Source organism: Heloderma suspectum, chromosome 4 (assembly GCF_057233095.1).
Source record: "Heloderma suspectum isolate Gila_16-S chromosome 4, 16-S_ref, whole genome shotgun sequence".
Lineage (NCBI taxonomy): Eukaryota > Metazoa > Chordata > Lepidosauria > Squamata > Helodermatidae > Heloderma > Heloderma suspectum.
Genome location: NC_139461.1, coordinates 311,474,181 through 311,501,949, shown reverse-complemented (window position 1 = coordinate 311,501,949; position 27,769 = coordinate 311,474,181). Strand labels below are relative to the sequence as shown.

Here is a 27,769-nt window from a genome sequence, read left to right as displayed (position 1 = left end):
AGTTCAGTCACTGATGTGTGGAGTGCAATTTTAATTATTTGACAATCGTAGAACCTTGGACTAGGAAGGCTGTTTGTATATATGGCTTTTTATAGACTCTTGAGTCGGGAACCTTCAGAGTTGTCCTGACATTTCTTTACAATTGGGTGGAATAGGTTAGGACCCAGTTTGCAAATAGGGCATGCAGGAGAAGCAGAGCCTCTTGGTTGACTGGGGCATGCTGGGAGTTGTAATCCAACACATCTGGAGGGCATCAGGTTGGGGAAGGCTAAAGTGTTCTAGACACAGACACTTGGGGATTAGACAAATTCCTGGAGGAGAAGGCTATCAGTGGCTACTAGGCTTGATGGCTATGTGCTACCTCCAGTACCAGAAGCGGTATGCCTTTGTACAGCAGTTGCTGGGAACATGGGCAGCAGAATGCTGTTGCACTCATGTCCTGCTTCGGGTTCCCTGTGGGCAGCTGGTTGGCCACGGTGTGAACAGAATGCTGGACTAGATGGACCTTTGGTCTGAACCAGCATAGCTCTTCTTAAGTTCTTATGTCTGCTATTTGGGGCTGCTCATAAGGACTTGTTTGCTGTGAGTTTCCTACTGTTCCGGTGGCCATGTTTAGGTTATCAGCTGCACCCAAGTAAAAGTCATCCAGAAAAGAAGATTCGTGTTTATGACAGGGCTCATCCACATGCCACCACGATCTATGGCGTCAGGGGACCTTTTCCTGCCTCCTCCATCCTGTGCTTCACACCTCACCTTCCTTTCCCTGTTTTTCTTTCGTTTCAGGAGCGGTTTGTGGATCTCTACGGGAATGATGCCGCTGCCAAGAGCAGGAAAGGCCAGGAACGCTTCAACAGGTGGCTCTTGACGGGGGCTACTGTGGCCGGAGTGGTTCTCCTTGGCTCTCTGCTGAGCCGCAAATAGCCAGAGACTGACTCCTTGCCTGTCTCGGCCAGCCCTCTGCCGCCGCGGCCGAGAGAGGCACGCTGCGTTCTGCTCTTCAGCCTTGTGATCATTCCAGGGGGTGGGCAGTGGGCCTCTGCATTACAGCCCCCCCCTCTGACCCCAGCTCTCTTCCACCCCCCCACCCACCCCCCAAAACAACTCACAGACCTCTTTCTGGTGCCTCCTACCCCACAGACACCTCCCACCTGGGGTCGTCTCCATGCTTAGGGACCGCCCCCTGATGCCCCCCACCTTTGGGTGCTGTGCCTCCGATCCCCGCCCCTCCCCAAGAGCAGGCACGCCCTGCACGATGACTCACAATCCTGGAGTTTGGTTTGGCTCTTCTTTTCAAGCCCTCGGTGGTGGGGGGTGCTGCCCAGGGTTTATGCAAGTGCAGAAATGCACACACCCCGCCCCAGCCCTGCATGGTGTCTTCTGGGCTCAGCGCCGCAGGCGAACAGAGACCTATGTTGTGATCCCTGCATGAAGACCTCCCGGGCACAGAAGTACGCCAAAGGCCCACCTGCCGCGACCAGTGAGGACTTTGCAGCTGCTTGCCTTGCATGCAGTGATGCAGGGGAATGAGTCGCCTTCCAAGAGAGCCCTCCTTTCCATGGGACAGAGCTTGGCAGGGCAGGCTGAAGGACACAGCAGGCACTCCTCAGTGGTGTGAAAGAGGGGCCATCAGGCGTGGAGTCTGCATCTCCCCCCAGTCCCGAGAGCTTACTTGCCCATTGGATAGTCCTGTCCCCGGAGGGCTCCAAATGCTGGCCTGGGTCTCTCTGCTGCTTTTGAGGTTATTTCCATGGGTCTCCCCACCGAGCCCTGTGCTAATTCCCAGTGCCTCACAGTCCTGGCTCTAGCCCCATGTTTGCTTAGAACGTGCAACGCCTCACACAGGTTGAGCGGAGGGTAGGGTGCGGGGTGCCCTCTTCTCTTGGGAAGTAGCTCTTGGCCGTGAAGGCTGCTGTCCAGAATTCTCCCTTTGGGCTTCTGTTCCCTCCACCAAAGGCTCCCTGAGTCTCGGCATCCCACCAAGCCTCCACCTTGCCCCTTCCTCCTCCCCATGTCATCTTGCCCCTTTTCTCTGCTCCTTCCAAGACGCCTGGCTGTCCCAGTCTCAACTGCCATGTTTCCTTATGCACCTCTCCTTATACCCTGGCGCATGAGAATACCACACAGTTCCAGCTATCTTTGTTTCCAAAACAAGCTGTTGCAGGTGCCCCCTGTACCTGGATTTGTGGGCATTTGGACACTGTGATAAAGAATTGGGGCCGCTGAGACTGGCATGCAGCACCCACTACGTGGGGCAGAGACAGGGAACAGCCAGCCCCAAGGTGGCCAGGGAGGCATTGGGGTTGGACGACCAGGCTCTGGGCCAGAGCACATCCCCCTTTCCCCCCGCCCTTCTCGAAATAGAGGCCACAAGGGCCTGTGCGGCAGTAGGAACCATCCTGGATTCTGTGCCGAAGGGTGGGCATCCTCTCAGATGCGGTCAGGCCTGTGCTGTGCAAAAAGGAGCAGGCGCAAGATGGGGAGTGAGCGGCAGGGCTGCTGAGAGGGAGAGGAGAGTCTGTTATCCGGATCGGCCTCTGGAAGGTGTTTACGATCAGCTGCTAATTGCAACTCTGGCCCTCTGGGGACTCTCCATGGCGGCTGCCCAAGGAACTTCCAGTAAGAGCAAAAATCAACAGCGTGTGCTGGGCCAGGCAGCACGGAGTATTGGGGGGGAAGAGGGGTGTGCGAGAGAGGGGTGCGTGTGCCTGTGCTTTCTCAGCACTCTGCAGGGGCAGGTGGGTGGCAGAAATGGCTCCCCCCCCCCCCCAACACACACATTCAACTGCATGTGGTGCTGCAGTTTCTGTCCTTCCTGCAAGTTGTGAGATTAGTGGAGAAATGGCTGGAATACTGGGCTGAGGGGGCAACGTACCATTTCTAGCAGAGTGATGCAGTCATGGGCCTCCTTGGAGGGGGCGGGGGCGAAGAGGGATTGTCAGATGTAGGGCAGCCCCAGACCCAAGGCCGGGCCTTGCCGGATGGTGCCACCTCAGTGCTTTGCGATAATTGCCAGCCTCGTCTAGCAGTTGCCATGGTAGCCTGGCCCACGTGGTCCGGGCGGTTGGAGGGGGGCATTCGAAGGCAGCTCTGCTTGGAGGCCATTTCTGCAGAGACCCGCTGCTGTTGGGCTGAGAACAGCTCTCCGTTGGCTGCGGGGGGAGGAAGAGATGCTTCTTTGAGGTGAGGACAGACCCGTTTGCGTCTCCCTTGGTCTCTGCAGCAGCCAAGGGAATGGGGAACCTTGTGGAGGGGTAGGCCAGACATGGTCGGAATGAGCCAGGCATGGGGAGGAGGCATTCTGCACCACTTCCCCCCTCTCTCCCAGCCACAGCAGCATTATCTGCCCCGCTTGCCCCTGCTCCTGCCTCTGGTTCTCTACCCAACCCCCTGCCCATGCACCTGGGCCCCTCCCTAGCAAGCAACACTGCTTAACCCTGCCCTCCCCCGGTCACTAACGTGAAGTTGGCTTGTGACATAACCACGAAATGCCTCCCTGCCCTATTCACAGGTCAGGAGACCCCCTGCAGCTTGCCTGCCCCCTCCCCTCCTGCCCTGTACAGGCTCAGCTGTATATATCGGAGAGTAGTTTTTATTCAGTTGTGAATACGATAATACTATTTTTGTTAACTGTATGTCTGTATTTATGTGTGTTGGCTGTGCTCTTCTCCCCCCCCCCGCATCCCAGTTAACCTCATTTTCATGAACCAGCCCCAGCAAATGAGAATGGAACACGCTGGGGACCAGACAGGGAGGGCCAGTGGCCCCACGCCTTGGAAGCCCATCTCGCCCTCTTCGAAGTGTGGATGTCAAACCTTCAACTCGCCCACCTATCCATTTGTGTTCAGGCCCCACACCAACCCCCCATATTAGAAAAAGAAGTTTGATCTGAAGGTGGAAGTTGAGTTCTTCTAATAAAACTGTGGTGTTTGAGTTGCGTGGTCTTGCTTGATGGTTGGATCTGCCTCCTTTCTTAAGAGCGAGCGCTTCTATCGCCAGTCCCTGTTCAGCAGGCATTAATTACACACGTTCAGGCCCAGTTATGCATGCAGAAGGGCTTTAAAAGAAGGCCGGAAGCGCTCAAGGGAGTTGGAACAGCCGCAGCCCTGGTCACAAATGGCTGGAGAGAAGCGTGCCAGGAACACAACGAGGATGTGGAGTGACGACTGTGGGCAACCTCTGTACAGTGGAGGCTGGTGGCTCCCCTGCCGGTAGGATGGTGAATCCGCTCCGGGTTTCAGTCAGAACTCCAAAGGAGCTCTCCAAGGTGAGAAGCACCTTGGAGAGCTCCACTAGAGTTCTGGCTGGAACGCCGCTGCCTCTGTGTTCAGAGGAGTGGCTGCCTCGGGCTGCTGAGCAGGGTGTTTCCATCTAGGCCTGCTTGAGCAAGCTGGTCCGGATACCCGACTCGCCAGCTGGAGAAGCGCCGCTGCTTTGGGGGCTGCTGGCCTGACCGGTTGTTGGCCCGCTGCCAGCGCACGCCAAGGGAGAGGGAGCGAGCTGCGGGATCCTGCACGGGTTGCCAAACGGAGCCTTCCGCCTACAGGGCCAGGAGTGCTGCCCCAGAAGCTGACGGGTGGCTTCACGTCACCCCCACATGCACAGCCACAGCTCACCTACTGAGGGGAGCCCCTCGCTCGGTGAGAGTGCACCCACTTTCCACGCACCTCTGGGGGCTGAGCTCCTAGCACGGGTGGGGGAGCGCTTCCTGCCCGAGGGCCAAATTCCATTTCAGAGCAGCTCTTGAGTGGCATTCTAGCAGAGGGTGGGGCCCAAGGTGAAAGGGGCAGGGCCAAAAATACAAAACAGACCAGCATGCTGTAGCTTAATGCTCCTGCTGCCTGTAACTAAGCCTTAGGCATTTCGGCCTTTCAGAGGGTGGTGGGGGGGAGCAAATGTTGGAAGGTCACCAGGGGAAGGGGCTATCGGGGAAGTCCAGAGGGCCATTTTGGGACCCCAGGCCTGAAGTTACCCACCTCTGTCCTAGAAGGATCTCCAGTAGCAGAGCTGAGACTCTTGAAGAGCCAGCATCAGGTGGGGTACACAGAACTGGGCTGGATGGACCCACGGTCTGAATCGGCAGAAGGCAGTAAGTGCATGCTCACAGGAGGAGCTGCCTGGTGAGGAACGTGGCAGAATCCTAGGTGGCTCCGCCTCTCCAGCTACTTGAGAGACACAACACACCGCCTGAATGCTGTATATTGCATTTTATTGTGTGCAGAAAGATTGGGACACTTTTAAGTGGTGCTAACGAAAGGCCACGCAAAGGGCTTGTGGCTAAAGCCACCCTCTGCTATGGGATGCAGCCGCCTGCCTGCTGGACACGCCTGACCTCTTTCTACGGCACCAGGACGGTGAGATGCAGGCAAAGGCCACGGGATGCCCTGCAAGGGCTCAGGTCAAGGAGAGAGGACCCAGACGAGGGGCGGGGGCTGGATCCCAGCTGCTGCTCCCAGTTCCGTCACGGGAGCAGAGTCTGCATGGGGCCTGGGCTGCCTCTCCCTGACTTCTCCCGCTCGCTCCTACTTCTTCCACTCGTTCTTGTCGTAGTCCCACTTGGCAGAGAAGCCCTGCACGGGGTTCATGTGCAGGTCTAGCATCCGCTTCGTTTGCTGGGCCTTCCACTCCTCGTCCAGCGTGTGTGGCTTTGGAGGGTACACTGTGGGCACAACAGAGAGAGGCCACGTGAGGTGGGGCGTGGGGAAGGCTTCCCAGGCTTCCTGGGGGTGGGGGGACACAAACTGCAGCCTGCGGCTAGTTCTTAGATGCCCTTTTGCGCTGTGGCTCTTGTTAAGGCATAGCAAGGGCGGCTGTGTGCATGCTACCCTGTATGTTAGCTAATGCTGGAAGACAGCAGCATTAGCTATGGGCCAGGGATGTACAAGGGCCATGAAAAACCCAACAGGAAAGGCTTCCGGGAGCCCAGAGCGCCTGTCTGTGGAGGAGGCTGCCTGTTCTGTTTGCTGTTCTGCCCTGGATTCCTTCCGGTCCTGGACGGGGCCAGGTGGTCCTCCTGCAGCTTTCCCCAACCTGACACCCTCCAGATGTGTGAGCTTGGTGGAGGCTGGTAGGTCCAACATCAGCAGGCAGTGAATCCGCTCCAGGTTTCAGTCAGAACTCTCAAGGAGCTATCAAAGCACCTTGAGTAGCTCCTTTAGAGTTCTGACTGGTACTGACTGAAACCCGGAGTGGATTCACTACCCACTGACATCGGAGCCACCGGCCTCCACTGGTTGGACTACAACTCCCTGCAGGGGATGCTGGGAGTTGTAGTCCAACATATCTGGAGGGTGCCAAGTTCGAGAAAAGCTGTCCTACATCTGGTCTACCTGAACCTGTCAACTGCTCCCAAAGCAGAAAGGCAGCAGAATCACATGTCCTCCCACGAGCTTTCCCGCTGGGTCTCTGAATGAGTTGCCATGGCTCTGGATTCCCTGCCATGCCTCATGCTCAGAAGTCGCACAACCACAGTGGTTCCAAACTCCTGCAGGGATCTCCTCAGATGGCAGGTAGTTCTTGCTCTTTCATACTCTAAAGGTCAACTTGGGGGGAAGGGGGTAGTGAAATGTGCCTCACTTTTATTGGTGGGGGGGAAACGTGCCTCGGCTGTACTAGAGTAACCGTGCATGTGCCTCCTCCGAATGGCTATTGCACATGGTGCTGGGATTGGAGGCGGGAAGCCACGTGCAGCTCCCGCCTCGACCATGAAGCTCACGGTGCAGCCTTGGGCAAGTCACGATCTCTGACTGCCGTATCTCAGGGGACGGTTGGGAAGCCAAAACCTTAATCTGAGGTCCTTGAAGAAGGAAAGGACTAAGTTAACAAATGGTAAAGTCAGCATCTCGCCGCTGCCACCGTCACACATGCACTCCTCATATTGAGACTGCAATGAAAGGATTGGTAGAAATCAACCCTTTCCCCAGGTAGTACTAACTCCCTGGGTTGTCAAACGGAGCGTTTGCCTGTGGTCCCTTTGCATTTCCACCCTCTGGACCAGGTTTCTCCAATATGGCACCCTCCAGATGTATCGGACTACAAGTCCCAGCACCCCCAGCCAGCATGCTGGGAGTTGTAATCCAACACTTCTGCAGGGCACCAGCTTGGCTGCTGTGGACGTGTTGGAATTCTGATCTGCATCCGGGGCTGTGACTTCTTAATCAGGCGATGGGCGTTATCCTGGGCGACTTAGTGCAGAGAACGAGGGAGGGGTCTTGTGGATGTGCCACACCGGTTGTGGGTAGCCTACAGGAGTCCAGTGGAGCACACACACAGCATGGAGAAGGTGCCAGGTTCAATCCACCCTGTCTCTTGTTTAAAAAGATATCCAGCAGCAGGGCACCAGGCTGCGGAAAGCCGTTCTAAGATGATGCCTGCTGCCACCCATGTAGACATCATCTCAGTGTAAAGTACGGCTGCTTCCTGCTTCAGAACCTTCCCCCTCATATGCACATACAGTCCACTGATTAATCAGCCAAACCTCATACGATTTACTAAGGGCGCAATCCTATGGGAACAGTCGGCCGCCTCCAAACCTGGAGGCCACCGACTATCCAATGCAGGGCAGGTGGCGCACGGAGGGGGTCTTCGCCGCCGCGCTCCAGCCACCCTGCATTTGCAGCTACATCACCAATTTTGGCAGTCCAGTCAGGGCGCCTCGGAGTGGGGGGTGGGGGGAGGCCGGACGGCACATGGGAAGCGTCGTAATGGCGCTTCTGCCGTCACCTCCTGCCCCAGGACCACCTCCTTTCCCCCACTCCACGCTGCTCTCATGAGCATGGAGCCAGGAACAAACCGTTCCACCTACGAGGCAGTGGGGGAGGGAGTGGGGAAGTGGTTTTCTGGGAACCGACCTTGGAGTGCTGGCTCCGTGCTTGTTCCCCCCAAATGAGAAATCCTATGGCCATCCAGCCGCTGTCTAGTGGCCATAGGATTGCGTCCTAAGGGTGCTTTGGTCAGACCTGGCAGCCCAAGTTCCCGACACGCGGAAGAACCACTGCAGCATGCAGGGACACAAGCATCCGTGACAGGCGACCGGGCCACCCTTCGCTTCTTTGGTGTACTTAGCAAGATTGCCATCCTGCACCCAGGCACACCCCATTCTGCATCAAGAGAATTCTGCAGCCTGCATGTACCAGGCAAACTGAGAAAGGGTCCGTAGGGTCTCCCAATGCTTGTTTGTGCTGCTCGTTTGCAGCGAGGGTGTGGACGCAAATTGGCCCCAATAGGCCCTCTGGATATTCTAAGCACCACTCAAGTACAGCGAAGAGAAGAGCCTGGAGCGCGTCTTTCTGCAAAGCCAGGGAATGGAGCTCGGCCTTTCTCCTCCTTTCGCAGCTCACCCTCCTTCCACGCCCCTTGCTTGGCAGATGGGCTGTTATTGCAAATCCGAGAAAACAGCTCCATGGGCATCGGACCAGTGTGAGCAAAACAGCGGCCCCTTTGTTCCCCCCTCCCCGCGTTCAGGAGTGCAAGCTGACATGACTGGCTGCGGGTTGTTTACTCCCCAAAGGTCCAGGAACATCAGCTGTGGGCAGGGAGGCCTGAACTGGGGCTGGGTGGCTGGGGGTCAGGAGGAGCGCGTGCGCCCTCTGCTGGGAAACGCCTTCCGGTACATCAGCGCCCTGACCCTGCAAAACCCCGTGCTTTGGGACTGATGTTTAGACAGACCATTTTTGAGTGGTGGATGCAAAGCTTAAACCAGCCTCCCCCAACCGGGTGCAATCCAGATGTGTTGACCAGCAACTCCCATAATTCTAACACATCTGGAAGGCACCCAGTTCGGGAAGGTTGACATTTCCTAGCCATTTTGACATGGTGGCAAAGTGCTCTACTAAATGCTCAGCCCTGTGGGGAGATCAACTTCCCATATCCCAGCTACATTCATGGGACATTCACATTTAGAAATGCGGATGACCACAGAAGTAGAGTCCTGAAGTCATAGGATGGAGTATCGCTTCAAGTTGTAAGCTTGGAATCCTATTTTGGGGTGGAAATGGGAGGGGGGAACCTGCCTGTGTAGAAAAACAGTACAGCAGGAAGAGGGTGAGGCAAGAACTTTTCTCCCTGATGTGCTAGCTTTCTACTTGCAGAGTGTGTGCAAGAGTTGTTATTATTGTTTTAACATCTGGGAGCATTGAGATATGGTATCTTCAAGCAGCAGCAGCAACCTAAAGTTTTCCCATCCCACTTCATTCTGCTGCACGCACAGATGGGGCCTAAGGCTGGGCCAGGGGCCGGGAGAAGACACGGTAGAAGTTTGCAGAATCAAGACCTCTTATGGCAGGATGTTCTCTCTTGGTGCAAAGCCCTTCAGCAGCACCATGAAGCAGGAGGCAGCCCCCGCAGGGCGAGAAGCAGCACGCTGACACAGCCCAGTGTGCTCGTCTGTGAACGATCTCGTAAGAAACGCGCAACCGAGCCGCATTGATTTCCACTGGTGTTCCGCCCCATTAATGGCTCTGGAGCCTATAACTCCAGGCTGGTTTCAGACACAAAGGAGGAAAGAGCTTCTGCAGCTCCAGCCATCGTGTGCGGATCTCAGGAGCCCTCATGAGGCAGAACAGACACAATCGGGCTCAGACCACCTGCTCCAACCTGGCACCCTCCAGATGCATCGGGCGACTGCTGCTATCACCCCAACCAACACAGCCAATTGCCGTGCTGGCTGGGGGATCACGGGAGTTGTAGTGCAACACACCTGGAAGACACCAGGTTGGCTGGGGAAGGTTGGGCTCGGTGGTGTCCATGGTCTCATTCAGTCTAAGGCAGCTCCAGACATTCATCTGCTTAGAGGCGGATTCTTAGCACAGTATTCTTAGCACAGTGGTAGAGCCCTTGCTTTGCATGCAGGAGGTCCCCATTTAGATCCCCAGCATCTCCCATGAAAAGGGCCGCAGGAGGGAGGGCCAGGAACAGCCTCTTTAGCAGAGCCAGATGCTGCCAGCTAGATGGGTCAGTGGGCTAGCAGAAGGCCAGCTGAGAAACAACACCATGGCGCTGTGAATGCAAGCCAGGAGTGCCACACACCCTCCCCACCCACCAATGGGGCTCCTGCTGTGTCTTTAATACAAGGGCTCTGTCCTTCCGAGGGCCAAATTCTATCGCAGAGGAGCTCCAAAGATGCCAGCATACGTTGGCTTAAAAGCTCTTACTGCCAGGAAGGCTCACGAAGCCTCCGGCAAGGCATCTCAGCCTTTTAGAACCAGGAGAAAGCTGTACAAAAGCCGGGAAGCCAACGAACGAGGGGTGGTTGGGGGAAAGGGGGGGGGCTATCTGGGAACCCAGGCAGGTCAGATTTGACCCCCAGGCCTGAACTCCTGCACCTCTGAGAGCTGTGTGAGAGAAAGCAATTCAACAGGTGAAGCAGGACCTGTGGCACAGCATGGGGCAATTGGGGGAAGGAGCACCCATTGAATCATAGAACAGTAGGGCTGGAAGGGGCCTGCAAGGCCATCGAGTCCAACCCCCTGTTCAATGCAGGAATCCACGTCAGAGCATCCCTGACAGATGGCTGTCCAGCCTCATCTTGAATGCCTCCAGGGTGGGAGAGCCCACCCCCTCCCCAGGTAGTTGGTTCCACTGTCGTATTGCTCTAACTGTCAGGACGTTTCTCCTGATGTTCAGCCAGAATCTGGCTTCCTGTCACTTGAGCCCATGATTCCGTGTGCTGCACTCTGGGATGATCGAGAAGAGATCCTGGCCTTCCTCTTTGTGACAGCCTTTCAAGCACTTGAAGACTACTTGCAATGCACCCGTTGCATTTCTGCTCACCATGTGGCTGTGGGAGGCATACGACACCCAGCCCCCCAGGTAAAGGGGACAAGCCTAAAAACCGGGCTGGGACTCTCATCCCCACTGCAGCTGCGCACCCCTTCTCCCATTTCCATACCAAAGACCCGTTGCCACCAGATGATTAATCCCGTGAAGCCAAAGAAAAAGAAGATGCTTCCCATCACGGTCTTCCATTCGTTGCTTGGCTTGTTGATCTCCGCATAGCTCTGGTGGAACTTCAGCCGGTACACTGCAAGGCAAGGGCAGCATCAGGATTCGCACCCAGCATCTCGCCTCTTAAGGCTCTCCCCTCCCCAACCTTGGGCAGATTCACACATGATGGGCCAACCACGCCAGGCCTTCTGTGCTGGTGCAACATGCAGCCACAGTTCAGAGGGGCAGACTTCGGCGTGGCTGCTTCCAGACCGGAGGCTCCTGGCACTACCCAGTCCTTTTGCTTCCATTGTAAACTACAGACAGGAGTGCCATCAACTTTCCACATTATTGGGAGAACTGTGTTTTTTCCATGTCAACAGCCCGTTACGTTCACCCACACTGGTGGACGTGACACAGCTGTTGTCAGTGGGCCATCTGACGCTTGGCAGGCATTCCCCATAACCCATGTGGTGGCTGTGATTTTATGACCCCATTTAGGTTTTACTGATCTTTTCATTAGCACTAAAAATATTTCCCAGCTTATGTTAAAACCAGACAGAAAGGTATAGCACTATAACAGTGTAATGCAATAATCTTATGGCATTTGTGTTTATATTTGTAAGTGATAGAAAAAAAAAACCTTCCAGGCCACCATCATCATGATTCATGGTGGTGCCCAGAAAGGGGTCTGAAAAAGAATAATGTCAATGTTAAATATTGTAGCATTAGAGTCATCTACCACTGACTTCCCTTTTAAACAACTATAGCGAGAAAAGTATTTTAGCACAAACTGAAATGTTGATTTTTTTTTTTAATGGGGCCATAAAACCCACCACGAGGGTTATAGTGGGTGTGTGCTGCGCTGCGCTGGGTTTGCTTTCCCAGCATGGCACTGCCCACATAAAGCCCCCACCTTTTTAAGAAGAACGGTAGTGCAAAAGGCATCTATCCCTGTGGCGGTTGTGCGCTGCATCTGTTCTTCTGGAAAACGGATTGCCTGGGAGCTTTCAGACAAGGCTTTTATTGTGCAGTTGCCCGGCCTCATTCATGGAATTGGGCGGGGGGGAGAGATGGTGGTGTCTTCCCTTGTGTTTTCCCACCCCTTCCTCCATCTTTTTTCTTGCCACACAAAAAACCCCATTAAGGAGCAAAAAGCAGAATTGCTGCAGAACGGCTTCTTGCTGGGAGCACTGGAAGCGTGCTCGCGCGCATGAACAACGGCGGGAAGAGAAACCCACGGAACACCTAGGCTGGCGAGGTGGGCGAACCAAGCATGGCCTTCCCACACTAAGCACCCAGTGTGGAAACACCGCGTTAAGCTCCCCCTGGGTCTGACACAACTCCCTTTCCACAGCACGCCCGGAAATGCCTGTTTGGGAAGGCCAACACTCTCCTTGCCGCTGGCGCAGGGCTGAGATTTGGGGTTTGCGTCAAGGCCTCCCTTGCCGGCAATGGTCTAGGGCAGCCTTCCTTAACCTGGCGCCCTCGAGACATGTTGGACAACAACTCCCATCAACCCCATAGCCACGCTGGCTGGGGATGATGGGAGTTGTAGTCCGACACATCCAGAGAGTGCCAGGTTGGAGAAGACTGGCTCTGGAAGGCGCCTGAAGACTGAGTGGCTATTAGGGTAGCATCCAATGTTAGTCCTACATAGAGTAGACCCACTGAAATGAATGGGGCCCTCCATCTTGCCTGTCTGGCATGGGTTGCTTCCTGGGTGCTCTGAGACATATTGCCCCCGAAGTCACTACTTCCCGGTCGGTTACGTAGTTGGCCCAGCCCGGCTGGATACCCCCAGGTTCCTCCCAGCCCCGTGGGGGTTCCAGTCCCATCACGAGGCGCAAAGGGGTCACGCTGCTGCTACATACAGGCCACCTTCTCCTCGTTGCTCAGCTGCTGCCACGATCCTTTCTCTTTCTCCTTGAGGGCCTTCTGGGTGGAATCCAGCTCCTTTTGGTAGGGCACGTCAGGAAGTGGATAGCTGCGCTTGTCGTAGTAGCCGGGCACCGAGAGATCCTCTTGGGTCGTGACTAGGGCGCGAGAGAGAGCAGAGGGCAGCCTCAGCATGGCCTGGCCGCAGAGCCCGCCCCCCAGCTCACTCCTCTGGCATGAACAGCGGTGGAGTAGTGGCGCCGGGGCTCGGAGGGACACTGCCCCAGCGCTTTTTTGCTAGCAAGGACGCAGAGCTCATCTGCCACCCCGCTCAGAACTTCCTGTCCCCTCTGAGCTTAGCTGTAATCCTCACAGTAGCGGGGGGGAAATGAACCTCCTCAGCAGCAATATGTTGTAATGCAACGCACTTTGGGGTGGCTTGGCCTTGTATGGGGCCGTTAAGACCCGTTGGCTTTACGAAAGACGGGCTTCTAGAGGGAGATGAAAGCGGTTAGAACTGGTTTGCTGATACAGAGTGACTGAGCTGCCTGTCATGGGGACGTCTGCACTTCAGAATTTACCACTACACCACCGAGAAGCAGTGATCCATGTTTTATTTTTTAAAAATTCTGAGTAGTGTAGATAGTGAGAAATCCTAGAGTAGAAGGAACCTAAAAGGTCATCTAGGCCTGCCCCCTGCCAATGCAGGAAACCCACAGTCCCCCAATAGGCAGCCATCCTGCCTCTGCTTAAAAGTCTCTAACGAGGGCGTCTGTTCCACTGTCACATAGCTTGGACTTCTCATAATGCTAGAACTTAGTGCCACTTTGTGAAGCTGATTAGTGTCAGTTCAGGATGGGCAGTAGGAACCGCCCAGAGAGCTTCGGCTATTGGGTGGTATAGAAATAAATAAATAAATAAATAAATAAATAAATAAAATAAATAGGAAGCCCTTCTTCACACAACTTTCAGTTTGTTTGTGGAACGCAAGGTCATGAGATGTGGCAATGGCCACTAATGCTGATGGCTTTCAAGGGGAGCTGGGCAAATTCAAGGTTGATGGGCCAGTTGGCAGCTACTGGGCATGACAACCAAATGGAACCTCCAAGTGCAGAGACAGTGTATCTCAAAACACCAGAGATGAGAATATGCAGTTGCCTTCACACCCTGCTGAGGAGTTTCCCAGAAGTATCCGCACATGTGGAAATTAGATACTGGATTAAGAACCCTTGATCTGGCAAAACAGTTCTTCTTTACTAACACTTAGCTCTTTGGATATTTATATCCTGCATTTCTGTGGTAAAATGAAGCCCAAGGAAGCATAAAAATAAAAAGAATAGAAATAAATCACAGCAAAACTGAAGCAATCGTAACAATAAAACAGAACAAACAGCTGTAAAAGCAGCATCATAAAATAGAATCATAAAAACACAAATCAGGTATCAGCAACTGCTGTTTTTAACTTTACATTCCTTTGGGCAGGGAAGGAACATGACCTGCAGAGGCCTCTTTGTCAGGCACGTGTGAAAGGGCTTTTTCCTGTGTTACCCCCAAACTATGGAATGCGATCTCTCACAAGGTACGATTGGGCTGTTTTCTCTCTTGGCCATTAGAAAAGGTGTGAAGACACATCGATTCAATTTATCCTTTTAAAATATGTCATTTTATGGTTTTAAATGTTCTTGTTTTTATTGTTTAAAGGTTTTATTGTTTAAAATTGTTGTACACCACCTTGATGGCTTTCCAGAAGGCAGCGTAGAAATGTTAATAATAAATACATAAAAATGGCACACACATCCACCCTCTCTCCACCCTCCCTCTGGACTCAAATTTAATTTTTCAAAAAATCAGAATAATTTTTCAAAAAATCAGAGTCTCTTGTAGCCCTAATCCTGGTGGTGCTTTCTTTCCCCATCTTTGCCTAAAAACAGCATTCAGCCCAACCAGTCTTCCTGCTAGGCAGAAAGTATACTGGGGGAGGAAACCTCCGTTGATCTTGTCCAATCTCAAAGCTAAGCAGGGTCAGCCCTGGGTAGTGCTTGGATGGGAGACTGCCTGGGAATCAGGCTTCCTGCACTGAGCAGGGGGTTGGACTCAGTGGTCTTGTAGGCCCCTTCCAACCCTGCTATTCTATGATCTAAAGGGCTGAGATATGTAGTCCACCCATACTTCAAAGGCTATAGACCATGATATACCTAGCTATGTACGTGTTTTCACTGCCCCTATCATTCACCAAGGCTAGCCCCTGTTTTCCAGTCCCTGCCTCTGCTAACGTGGGGGCAGCAAGAAACTGCGGAATGACAACTGATCAAAAAGTTCATTTCTATCACCTGTGGCCTGAAGCAAGGTAATGGATTTCTATCCCATTAAAAGTGATAATTATTAGCTTACCAATGCCAGAATGTTTCAGTTATCATCAACACTGTTTTGTGAATGATCACTGTACTTATTTTACATACATTTTCACTTTAACTCCGTTGCAATCTGTACGTTTTGCATTGCATTTCCTTCTGACCTCACTATTTACATTCCCCACCCCCCTCTGGGCAATATATATGTACCTGCCAACTTAGGATAATGCTAATGAAGTGGACTGTAGTCCACAGAAGCTTATGCCACAATAAATCTGTTTGTTTTTAAGGCGCCTCAAGGCTCTTTGTTGTTTTTACTCAAACGCACATAGGATGTTGCGCGAGGGTTTTTTAACTGTCACATAACCCACACTCGCTGGGTTTGCATGACATGGCAACCCCCAAGTGGGGGTTGCATATCCAACCTTGTGCTGGTGGGGGTATGGCTTGTCATGGGCCATCCGAACCCAATCAATGTCTCTACTTTGTCCCTGTCTTTGTGCATCAGAGATGCCTTTTGCTCATGTGAGATGTTACAGTTGTCATTCTTCCGGGTCCAACAGCTCCATCCCCAGCTCTCTAGCGGATGGATCTCTGTGTGGAATAGATGCAGAACACATTTCATCCACTTAGGGCACCACTTACACATTGCCAAAAAAGAGAAAATGCATCACCAAAAAAGCAGTCAAAAGAGGACACCAATTTCCATGAAATTTGCATATGCTGATGTATATGTGCAGATGCAAATATAGAAATAATAACTATAATTTAAATATAAATACAATACCTCTCACCATAGTGTAGAAAACTGTGACCAGATGACCTGTGTACCTGTTCAGTCTGCTGTCCAGGTGTTTACTGTTGATGGGCAAACTCCAGGCCCTGGGCTCGTCCTTCTGATGGCTCTTTATCTTTAAACCAGACTTGGGCAAGGGAGCCCTTCAGAAAAGGACGCCTTCAAAGAGAGGGCTGTCCCCTGTAAAGTAGGGCACCTGGCCACCCTACAACGCACTGCTGCCGCCACCGAGGAATATTCTGAGCTGTTGACAACGATCAACTATTGTAGGGTGACTGTGTTGTTCTAGTGTATTTTTAACTTAAAGAACACCCACCGTCTTGGCTTTTAAGTCAGTGGAGGACAGACTAGTGCAGAATAAGCGAATATGACACAGAGGAGGCAGAGTACAGACTCTGGCAATATGCCATCACCATTCTCAGTCATGGTCCTTGTTATGGACACAGGGGTGTCACGATCAGTCCTTGGGGATGGTTATGTGCTGTGCATATTGGGTAGGGAGAGGGATTTGCACTTTCAGTGTTTTATCTGTTATCTTCCATACTTGCTCAAAGTCTGCTATTGCTGGAGTAGTTTGTTTCCCTAATTATATTGTGTCAATACAACACAACTGTTCTTTTTCTGTTGCAGTCATTAGCTCCGTAGCGCGCGGCTGCTGGATTTCGGGTGCCTCCAGTTTTCGGAACGTAGAAAGCTGCTGCATACTGAGTCAGACCCCTGGCCCATCTAGCCCAGCACTGCTGGCACTGAGTGGCAGCGGCTCTCTGGGATGTCCGGCAGGATTTCTTCCTAGCTCAACCGGGAGATGCCAGGGTTGAACCTCAGCCTGGGGATGCGGGGACTGAACCTGGGGCCTCCTGCGCGCAAAGCAGGGGCTCTACCGCGGAGCTACAGCCCCTCCCTTGCGTGAAGCTGATTCAGTCACTCCTTTCTCCCCTCTTTTTCGGATGCCGCTCATAAGGGGCCCGGCAGGCTGCCAAGGGCATTGTGTCTGGGCCTCTGCCTCACCCGGCGGGGCCCAAGGAACTGGCCGGGCGCTGGCGGCCTCTTGTGGCCATACGAGGAGCCGCGGCCAAGCTGGCGCCTAACGGGAGGCGCTGCAACTTTGCTTAAGAAAACCCTTCCAGCAGGGTAGCAGCCCCGTCAGTCTGTCCCAGCTATGAAAGCAACAACACGGCATCTTCTGGCGAGTTGGACCATCGCACTGATCTCGTGCCTCTGGATACGGAAGGGGTCCTGGCGCAGCTTCACACTCCCGCTTGTCACAACCTTGCAGTGCTTGTGAACGGCTGTAACAGAGCACACCGCACGCCAGAGTTTGCGGGCCCGGCTCCACAATGAATGATGCTCACACCTTTTCGGCTGTCATTGCCACCTTTTTGCCAGGCAAATTGTGAGTGATCTCACCATCCAGAGGGCAAAACGAGGAGGATGTTAAGGGGCTTATAGTGACACCAGGATCTAGTTACAAACAGGTCACTGACGCCTAAGCGTCTTTATATCTGATTCTCTTTTACCATATTAGGAATTTCAGTTTGGAGAATGTAGTACATTAATATTCCTATCTCATATTAACAAAACGAATGGATCATTTTCCTACAAAATCACTTACCCTTCTCAGTTGTTTTCTTCTGGAAAACATTTGTATGCTTAAGGCAGAATCCCCATTCCAGGCAGGGTCCAGTGCCCCTGTCTGGGCAATGTACTTTTTAAAAAGTCAGATTATAGGCAGCAAATAGAGATGTTAAAAGGATACAATAGGTGTTACTCCTGGATTAATCCTGGGATGAACTAAGAATGAATGTGGATCGTTATGGGTAGTGCTGCAATAGCAACACCAAGAAAAAATATTGGGGAGGGGGGCACAAAAGGAGAGAAGTGTATTTCAGGATGAGGGGGGAGGAAATTTTGCCTCACATGTTAGATTTCTGAAAGAGAAGTCACAGATACTAGGAGTAAAGGTGGCCACTTACACATCACCCAAAAAGAGGACAAAAGAGGGCACAGATTTTCATCACATGTGCATATTTCAATGCATACCTATAGATACAAATCTAGAAATAATGACTATGATTCAAAGAGAAATACGATACTCTCACCATAATGGGGGAGACTGTGACCGGGTGATATGTGTCTGCTGTCCAGCTACTAACTGTTGATGGGCAACTTCAAGGTCCAGCTCTTCCTCCTTACGGTTCTTTAAATTTAAACTGGACTTGGCCTGGACAACCCGCAAGTTGAGGATGCCTTGAAACAGAGGACTGCCCTCTGGCAGCCCTTCAGATGGAGGACTGTCCTTTGTAAAGTAGGACACATGGCCACTCTATGAATGCGGGTCCTTATTGAATCGTCCACGCACAAGAGCAGGGTTTCAGCAGGCTTGGGGAAGTACACACCACCTTGCAGAAGTACACACCATCTTTAGGAGAAGAACTCTAAGTGCGGGGTGTGGGGAGAGACACCCCAAAACAGCCCAATGTGCCTGGAGCCTCTACAGTGGTCTCTGGCTGATTGACTGGAGTGGGAATGAAAACTGGGAGGTGGACAGTGAATGGCTGGCTGGCTGAAACCTTGAACAGGAGCACACTGCATTGCACGATTGTGTGGCAGGCCCCGCCTGTAACAACATATTTTACACGAACACTCCCATCCGAATCCCATTTCCTCTGACATTAAGTCCTATTGAATTTGATGGAGCTGACATTCAAGACTGCAGCCTTCTTTTAATTTCTGGTTCATGGTTCACTTCTAATCTGAATGTAAACAAGGCCTTTCCTTCAAGTAACCACTGGGGTCCAGCAATGGGGGGTGGGGGGAGCCACTTGTCTTCTGTTGGTCCTCTCTCCTGCGCAGAAGCTGCTGCACAAAACCCATGGCTGGTTGCTGCTGCCTAAACCGCAGCACAGCCGGCTGCAGCCGCTCATTTCCAGTATTATTCAGAGCTGAAATGCACTTCTCTGTGTTAGGCTTCTGACCGAGGACCCATCAGAAGTTACAGTGGGGCCATTGTGCCTGACCTGCTGCCCTCTCTGTGCCTCTAAGCAAAGTGAGATCAGGCTTTTCATTGGGCACCTTGAAAAACACACCTAATTGTTCCAAACAGAAAGTACTACACAATGTATAAGTACTTCATTTGTATGACTTTTGGCCATTTGTTTTCTCTGTCCAGGCTGTGCCTGGGGCAGGTGCCCGTGTCAGGGATCCTTTCTTGACATTCTGTAAGGTATGCAGCTCCTCCAGCATAAAAGGGACTGTCACGTGCATGGAGGCATACAGGCTGAGAAGAGGAGGAGCAGATCAGCCTTCCCCAATCAGGGGACCCTTCCAATATGTTGGACTACAACTCCCAGCATCCCTGGGGATGCCGGGAGTTGTGGTCCAACACATCGGGAGGGGCCCCCAATTGGGGAAGGCTGGAGGAGATGGAAATAGTAGATAATCTGCCTTACTTCAAGTCAGAGCATTGGCCCGTCTGGCTCAGTACTTACTCTGCTGATGGGAAGCATCTCTCCAGGGTTTATGCAGGATTCTTTCCAAGCCCCACCTGGGGATGCTGAGGACTGAATCTGGGGCCTTCCGCCGGCAAAGAGGGGGCTCTGCCCCTGAGCTGCAGCCCTTCCCCTTGTAATCACGGCAAAGCAAAACCCACCCTGGGCACGAGATGATTGTAGTGCAAAAACCATGGAAATCAGGCTTCCTGAACTGAGCAGGGGGTTGGACTCAGTGGTCTTGTAGGCCTCTTCCAGCCCTATGATTCTATGAAATCTCTGAAATCTGTGTACCGCCCACTCCAATTTGTGAATGTATTTTAATTCTGGCTTGGGTGACGCTGCCCATGGATGCTCCCATATGGAACGAGCTTGGTCTCAGGGAAGCCAAGGGCTGGCAGGAGTGTTCCCCCTCCTTTAGAAGGTGACCATTTTGACCATGAGGACAAGGAAGGAAGGAAGGAATGACGGGGGCTCCGCTCTTACCGTGTCCACCGTGGCCATGGGCTGCTCGGATGCCAGCAACACCCAGGATCCCTTTTCTGGCCCAGATGCCCACACGCAGGGACGGCAGCGACAACATCTGCAGGGCCAAAGCAGAGGCACAGTTCGGTCAACCGGGTGCGGGGGCAGCAGCAAGGGCCACTGTGAGGCTGCACCCCCGACCTCCCGGGATAATCATGGCAAGGGGGAGGCCAACACAGCCCCACACGTTGGCCAGAGAAGGAACAGCTGCAGGGAGCTTGCTCAGCCCTTCGGGGCCAGAAAGAGCACCTCTAGGAACTAAGAACTGGTGCCTGAATTTTGCTGCTGCTTTTCTCTCTCTCCTCCCTCCCAATCCCACTTCCTCTTGTGACCCGTCTTTAGACTGTAAGTCTCAGGGCTGGGATTGGCTTATGGTCCACCTGAGTAAGCAGCTCTGGAAGCCCTTTCTGGCTGGAGAGTGGGATAACAAAAATGCTGTAAATAAATAAGGAAACCCTGCCACAGCAGGCAGATCCAAGGATGCCACGGCACCCTGGCATCCGCAGCAGTGGTCTCAAAGCGCAGACTGCACAGCACTCCTCAGCGCTCCCAAGGGCCTGTGGGGGAAACGGGGGTCCTAGCTTGGGGAAACGGGCCGCGCTTCCATGTCAAGACCCCGACGGCTTGCATTGCCCTGTGCTCTTGCGTGGTGCAGAACAGGCCAGATCTGTTTCCAGGGAAGTAATGCCCATGGGCTTGGAGTTGGTGGAGCCCCAAGAGAATTCCTTGCGGAGCTGCAGGGATGGAATTTGCTCACACTCAAGAGTCTCATCGGTGGTCATACTGGGTATCTTGAAAGGTTCCCCCAACCCAGGCCAGTACTGAACAGTGAATATTTGGAACCTAGGCTGGCTTTGTTAACTATATTTCAAGATCGTAATGAAACTTGACCTTGGAAGGAAACACGTTCTTATTGCTTGTTGCATGCCAAGTTATTGTAAAAAATTGGAAGCCTCCTTTGAATTTAACAATAAGTATATGGTCCACACTAATGTATGGAACATCATACTGGCAGACAAGCTAACTAAGCAGGTCAAAGCCACCAGAGGACAAGAAACAGATGGCTTTGGGACGACCTGGTATTATTTCGCAAACTTTATAAATGACAAAGACAATGCAAGAAGACCAACCAAGTACCCACGGTCAATTTTGGAGAGAGATGTTTGGACAAGCTTCAGCACAATAGACTTATCAGCACCAGCATAACTGAGTCTCACCAATCCATTGAAATGATTGTTTTCCCTTAGCAAACCTTCACTGACTCCCTGTGTCAAGTTCTGTATGTTTTGTGAATTTCTGTATTAAAATCCATTCTGTGTGTGTGTGTGTGTGTGCGTTTAATAAAACAATTGACGGGTGAAGCTGCTTTTTCCTTTTCTTTTGCTTTGCTGCTTGGTTATCACCCTTGGTTGTGCACCCCCTCGCGGCCTGTGTACACCCGTTCAGATCCTCCCTCTGAGCTCATGGGGAAGAGAGTGGGGTTGTCTGAAAGGGGTTCTTCCTACACACACATACAGCTGCATGAGTGTAGGCTCCTCCATGTGGTCTGGGACCATGAGGCAAGAGCCAGCATCAAAACAGCTGTTGGTGTGTAGGAGCCCTTTCCAGATGTTCTCTTGAAAGTGCAGAGGCTGAGCACAGGACCACCCGGCCCGATCCCATTGCCCCTTTGAATGTTCAGTCAATGCGTGGAGGGAAGGTCTGAAAAGGGCTAGCAACTGTGTGGTCTGGATTCACTTGTGGAAAGGCTTAGTGGGTGATTTGGGAATGCCTGGTTCACCCTCCACAGGCTTTTGAGCAAGGAGTTGATCTCCATGGCAGTCATGGCAGCCAGGTAGAGCCTCCATATTTAGAGCTTTTCTACAAGGGGCATTTATTGTGCGCTCATCATTCCTTACTCACGGTTGTTTACGGGTTTTTTAGATGACAACGTGACCCTCTAGTTTTGCTTCTGTTTTTTAAGAGCATGTCCTGGTTTATTTGAGAGCAGGGAAAATAGAGTATTATCACTGAAAGTGAAAGTAAACATCTTTTCCTATTTGTGTAATTTTGTTATTCCACCATAGCACAGCACCACCTAGCGGTTATGTAGTGGAAAAGCAGAAAAAGCTCTTTGTATCTACATTTGGTTTTGTCACAGAACTGAGATCCAAACTCTACACAAATTTCATTTTTAAATTATTTTTAAATGTGCCTCGAGGCAGCAGGCTCACCCACAGCAGCCGGGCAACCTCGTAAAGCCTTTCAGGAGGTGCTGCCAAGACGACAAAAGGAAGCAGCCAGCTGCAGCAAAGGGAGCTGGTTTGTTGGTGCCCAGAGGCCCGAAGAAACAGCCTTCCTTTTCTTTGCTTTTTTTTTTTTTTTTTAATATGACTCCTGGGTGGACTCTGCCCCTCCCACCCTTAAAGGCCCACCTATGTGTAATTGCATTATTCTACCACAGCACAGCGCCACCTAGACGTTAGAAAAACTCTTTGTGTAGCGGTTGGATCTCAATTATGTGATGAAACCAAAAGCAGATACTGCAGATTAACAGCCTCGTGTAGAAAAGCTCAAAGAACTTTCCCTTTTTTGCTTTTCTGCTACATAACCTCTAGGTGGCGCTATGCTATAGTGGAATAATGCAATTACACAAGTAGGAAAATATGGTTTCTTTTGCTTTAAAAAATAATACATTTTCCCACTGTAAAATAAACCAGGAAAGTGCTCTTAAAAACAGATGCAAAATTGGAGGGTCATAACATGGTCTAAGGAATCCATAAACAACTATGAGTAAGAAATGATGAGTGCACAATTAATGCCGCTTGTAGAAAAGCTCTTTCTGTTGAGCTCAGGTCTCAATTCTGTGCCCAAACCAAGAGTAGTTACAATGATAGGGGTAGGGGTTAATGGGATATGTAGAGCAATCCTATAGGCCTACTAAGAAGTAAGTCTCACTGAATTCAATGGGACTTACTCTCATGTAAGTACGCATAGGATTGAAGCCCTAAAGAGAGGGGACAAGTGTCTCTCTCTGTATAAATGCCTTGTTGTGTGAGACTCTGCATGTGGATGCCTTGTTGAGTGTGGGGTGTGTGGTGTGCATGAATGCTTTACGGCCAGTTTGTGTGCCTGTGTGTGGGCTATGCTGCCTGATTCTTCTTCCACCACCCCACCCCCACCCCCACCCCTCTGCACACATTTGGCACTCATAATTTCAAAGACGGTTTATTCAGCTTCTTTCTCTGTGTGATGTGGTTTGTTGTTGGAATGAAAAACCATGGAGTGCTTTTGCGTGGATTATTATAATGTTGTTGTTGTTACAATATGCAAAAGATTTTGCATGTTCTGAGAACCTGCTGCACGGTCTGACTGTGGGTTACATCAGCACTGCGAGTGCTCCATAGTAGTCGTACCCGTTTTGTTGGGAGGGACAGTAGTGGATGACATCATTTAAGCATAGTCCAAAGTTGTTATCTAATTGGCTAGAGGCTTGGGTGGTTTTGGTTAATTTGTTTTTAGGGAAATGCAGCCAGGCTGGGGCAGGGGGGATAGGACTGCGAAGCATTCCATAGAAAAGAGGATACTTGCCTTCTGTCAGGAGCGCCCCAGCTGCCTCTTGCAGTCCCCTCCAATAGCCAACTCAGGACACAGACGACGAGGATTCTTTCCAAGGCTTTATTCCTTTATTACTTAATGACTCTTACAGATACTAATCACTAGCGACTAAGCAAGGAACAGCACTGGGGAAAGATAGCAGAGTAGCCTGCAGTTGGCTACTCTGCGGTAGCCTGCGGTAAGGCAGTTGGTCCCCATTTGAAGGAGAAGCGCGGGAAGACTCTGAACTTATGGGCTAGGGAGAGATCCTCCCTCTTTCCCTTGGGTCCTCGGGACGCAACTTGTTTTAGCGCCAAACGAGCAGAGCGCCTCCTCTCGGCGCCCGCCATCTGTTGCCACTCCCTGCGTCTGCGCCGAGCGTCCAGCAAGCCCCCCTCCAGCACTCTCTCGCTGCCAGGGTCACTCTCTCTCCCAGGCATGCTGGCAGGAGGAATCTCTGCCAGCTGCTGTGCTTGTGAGAGATGAGCAAGCTCCTCTCCCACAGATTGCTGTTCCTCCTCAGAATCGGAACTGCTCTGGGGCTCTATGGTCTCAGTTTCCACCTTGACACCTTCATTTCCTTCATTAAATTTCCTTCTGACCTCACTGTTTATAAGCCCCCCACACACACACATACAACCATATAAAAACCTAAAAATCCACGTAGTGCCCCACGCATCTGATGAAGTGGGCTCTAGTCCATGAAAGCTTATGCCAGAATAAATGTGTTACTCTTTAAGGTGCCACAAGTCTCTTCACTGTTTTTGCTACTAATAAAGTTGTTTTGAGTTGATGTTCATGCAGAAGATGCAGGCACATGGGTGGGGCATATGAGAAGCAAGAGGTTTCATGCATTTTCAATGCTGAATATGAGTTATAAGAGTTGGTGTCCATCTTCAGGCTCCCTTCCCAGGGTCTGTATAAGATAAACATCCAAGTGGAGTTCGCTTTTCCGGATGCTTGTCCTCTCTAGTGCACATGCATGTGAATATGTGCACACCGTAATGCAATACACAGATGGCCATTTTACATGCTAGGGAGGCTTATTATAAGCATAGTGTAAGAAAATTATGTTTTTCTAGTATAAAAGGGCTTACATCATTTTATTACATTTATGTCCAGCTGTTTCTCCCCATTTTTACACTCACAACAATCCTGTGAAATAGGTTAGCCTGAGAGGTAGTGACTGGCCTAGATCATTCCGTGAGAAATCATAGAATCATAGAATAATAGGGTTGGAAGGGGCCTACAAGACCATCCAGTCCAACTCCCTGCTCAATGCAGGAATCCAAGTCAGAACAGCCCTGAGAAGTGGCTGTCCAGCCTCGTCTTCAATGCCTCCAGTGTGGGAGAGCCCACCACCTCCCTGGGTAATGGGTTCCATTGTCGTATTGCTCTGACAGTCAGAAGGTTTCTCCTGATGTTCAGCCGGAATCTGGCTTCCTGTCACTTGAGCCCATGATTCTGTATCCTGCACTCTGGGATGATCGAGAAGAGATCCTGGCCTTCCTCTCTGTGACAGCCTTTCAAGTCCTTGAAGAGCGCTATCATCTCTCCCCTCAGTCTTCTCTTCTCAAGGCTAAACATGCCCAGTTCTTTCAGTCTCTCCTCATAGGGCTTTGTTTCCAGTCCCCTGATCATCTTTGTTGCCCTCCTCTGAACCCTCTCCAGTTTGTCTGCGTCCTTCGTAAAGTGTGGTGCCCAGAACTGGACACAGGACTCCAGATGAGGCCTAACCAGTGCTGAGTAGAGGGGAACTATTACTTCCCAGGATTTGGAAGCTATGCTTCTATTAATGCAGCCCAAAATAGCATTTGCCTTTTTTGCAGCCACATCACATTGTTGGCTCATAGTCAGACTGAACTATGCCCCCCTTTGCCAAGGGGTCATAGACCTTCTTTTGGGAGAAGACTGAGCCGAAGTAGAAATTGAGCACTTCTGCCTTTTCTTTGTCATCTGTTACCATTTTGCCATCCTTATTTAATAACTGAACAACCATTTCTTTCCTCTGTCTTTTACTATGCACGTAGCCGAAGAAAGCCTTGTTGTTGCTTTTAGCATCCCAGACATTCTGTGTCTGTGTGCTGTATGTTGTAAATGGAGAAGCTTGTGTCTGAGTTTTCTACCATGGAAGAGATAGAAGTCTTTTGCTTCTGGGAATGCATGGAAGATGTTTTCCACAAAAATATGCAGTGAAAATGTTTTTGCATTGTTGACTCTGTCTGTGTGTGTTGTGCGTGAGGTCAGTATTGGGGGCAGAGTAGGAGGCTCACTACAAACGGCTACCCCGGGGCCCATCATGGCTTTGAGCTGGCCGTGGCTGTGTGGCTCATCATTAACAGTTGCAGCATCACGGTTTTGTGTGGTTATGTGACACCCCCCACGGTTCACTCGTGATTCTCTGTGGAATGGGAGTTGTTTCTGGAACAAGAGAAGGTGGGTCCAAATGAATGCTTTTGTGTGGCTGTGATTTCTCCACCCCGTCCTTTCCATATACAATCTTAAAGTTTATGTGCCTCAGTTTTTCCTTTCTGTGGTATCGGTTGCTGGCCGTTGGGGATTCAAAGACTGTTCCACCTCCTGTGACCCCTTGGCTTGGCCTCTGCTGACCTGTCCGTCCCCCCCCCCCCCATCCGATTAGCCATCACCCTTCACTGCAATACCCAAAGCTCTCTGGGTGGTTCCCAACAATTAAAACCATAAAATACAACATGATAAAATATGAGAGTTTAAATGTTTAAAACTGCAGCATAAAACAAAAATAACGCCTAGCAGCAGTGCAAAGATTTAAAATACAAGAAAGACAGGATAACACCAAAGGATAAGTGGTTCCTGCGTTCAATATTTTGCTCGTATGTGACTCGGGAAAAGGCGTCTGCAGGCCCTGGGGGCCTCATACAACAGATGCTGTAGAATGGGGCGGACACGTTGTGGCCCACCAGATCTTTCACCCTACAACTCCCGTCAGCCTCAGCCAATGACGAGGATCGTGGGAGCTGCAGGCCAAAACGTCCGGAGGGCCAGAAGTTGCCCAGGCTGGCTGCCGAAGCACCGAGCATTTCGGCTCCCTGGTGTGGGAAACGTGCTAGGCTGAGCAGGCAGAGGGCGGGGGCGCACCAGGCCCCGGCCGGGAGGACACCTGGCTCGGCCACGCTTCTGCGCTCCGGTCGGCCTCACTGCGCCCCCTCTCCACCCAGCCCGAGAAGGAAGCGGCTTCCCCCAGCGTCGGAGGGGCCATGGAGACGCCAAGCAGACGCTCCCGAGCAGGGGAGCGGAGCCTCTCGCAGCCCGCGGGCCACGTTCAGGGCCGGAGAAGCTTTCGGGGGCCACGTCCCAGGCGTGGGCGGGGCAAAGGCTAAACGGGGCGGGGCCAGACTGTCCGAAAGACCCGAGGTGCCGCGGCGTAGGGCAGCTGAGGCCCCCGGCCGCCCTTGTGCCCGCGCGCGGGGGGCCGGCAGGCAGAGACAGCGATTCCCCGGCTGGCCGCTCGAGCCGCGCCGGAGCCCCGGGGTCCGGAGGGCCTCCCTCGCCCGCTCCGTCCCCGCCGACCCGCGGCTTCCACCTTCGCTCTGCCCGCAAGAGGCGCGCTGGGCCGGCCGCCCCCGGGGCTGGCCGGCAGCCACGGAGCTCTCGGCCAGCCGGCTGCTGCCCGGACGCGGCCGGAGGGGCGACCCGTCCTCTCTGACCTCTAGCCGCGGGCGCAGGGGCCAGCGCTCGGAAGCCCCCAGGGCCGCCTCTGCCGCCCGGGGATCGGGGCCGGCCTCGGCGTGGGCGGGAGACGCGGCCCAACTCCTGCGCTGCGGGGCGGGGTCCCGATGAGGCCTGGGGCGCCGAGGCGCTGTCGCGGCCCCTGCAGGACGGGGCGCGTGGCGGAGAAGCGCTGGGCTGCCCCGGCCTGGAGGAGCGCGGACGCGCTCCCCGCCCCGGGAGCTGCGCAGGGAGGAGCCCGGCCGGGGCTCCGGCAGGCGGACGCGGGGCCCGAGAGGCCCTCCGGGGGCAAATCGCCTCCCGGCTCCGCTCCAGCGGGTGCGCCGCCGGCCCGCCGTCCGCCTGGGCGCGGGGAGAGCAGCTGCCCAGCCTGGCGGCGCCCAGCCAGGCAGGGGTCCCTGGCAGGGCCGCGCGGCCAGCGGGACTTACCGTGGGCAAGAGAGGAGCTGCGGCCGACGTGGGAAATGGAGGCAACAGGCGGCGGCCTCCGAGCGCAACTGGCTGGAGCCTGGCCCGCCGCCAGAGCC

At 52.7% G+C, this 27,769-nt stretch overlaps 2 protein-coding genes across 2 annotated transcripts in view; one reads left to right on the top strand and one right to left on the bottom strand.

Moving 5' to 3' along the window:
* The window catches only part of BCL2L1 (BCL2 like 1), a 49,235-nt gene extending 45,302 nt beyond the window's left edge, over positions 1-3,933 (top strand). The window contains exon 3 of the mRNA XM_084854535.1: positions 784-3,933. Within this exon, the coding sequence (XP_084710661.1) occupies positions 784-921 (138 nt within the window). The 3' untranslated portion in view covers positions 922-3,933. The remainder of the gene's footprint in view (positions 1-783) is intronic.
* COX4I2 (cytochrome c oxidase subunit 4I2) lies at positions 3,575-27,769 on the bottom strand. Its single transcript, XM_084854536.1, has 5 exons — positions 27,672-27,769; positions 19,920-20,016; positions 12,795-12,956; positions 10,886-11,017; positions 3,575-5,656 (listed from the first exon to the last, which is right to left on the bottom strand). The coding sequence occupies exons 2-5, from the start codon at positions 20,014-20,016 to the stop codon at positions 5,520-5,522; spliced, it is 528 nt and encodes a 175-aa protein (XP_084710662.1). The 5' UTR covers positions 27,672-27,769; the 3' UTR covers positions 3,575-5,519.

Excerpts from the sequence above, each read along its gene's own strand:
- COX4I2 (XM_084854536.1), bottom strand. The coding sequence starts at position 20,016 with ATGTTGTCGCTGCCGTCCCTGCGTGTGGGCATCTGGGCCAGAAAAGGG. Across the intron at positions 12,957-19,919 it reads CCATGGCCACGGTGGACACG|TCACGACCCAAGAGGATCTC; the intron begins GTAAGAGCGGAG and ends CTCGCGCCCTAG. Across the intron at positions 11,018-12,794 it reads CAACGAGGAGAAGGTGGCCT|TGTACCGGCTGAAGTTCCAC; the intron begins GTATGTAGCAGC and ends CTTGCCTTGCAG.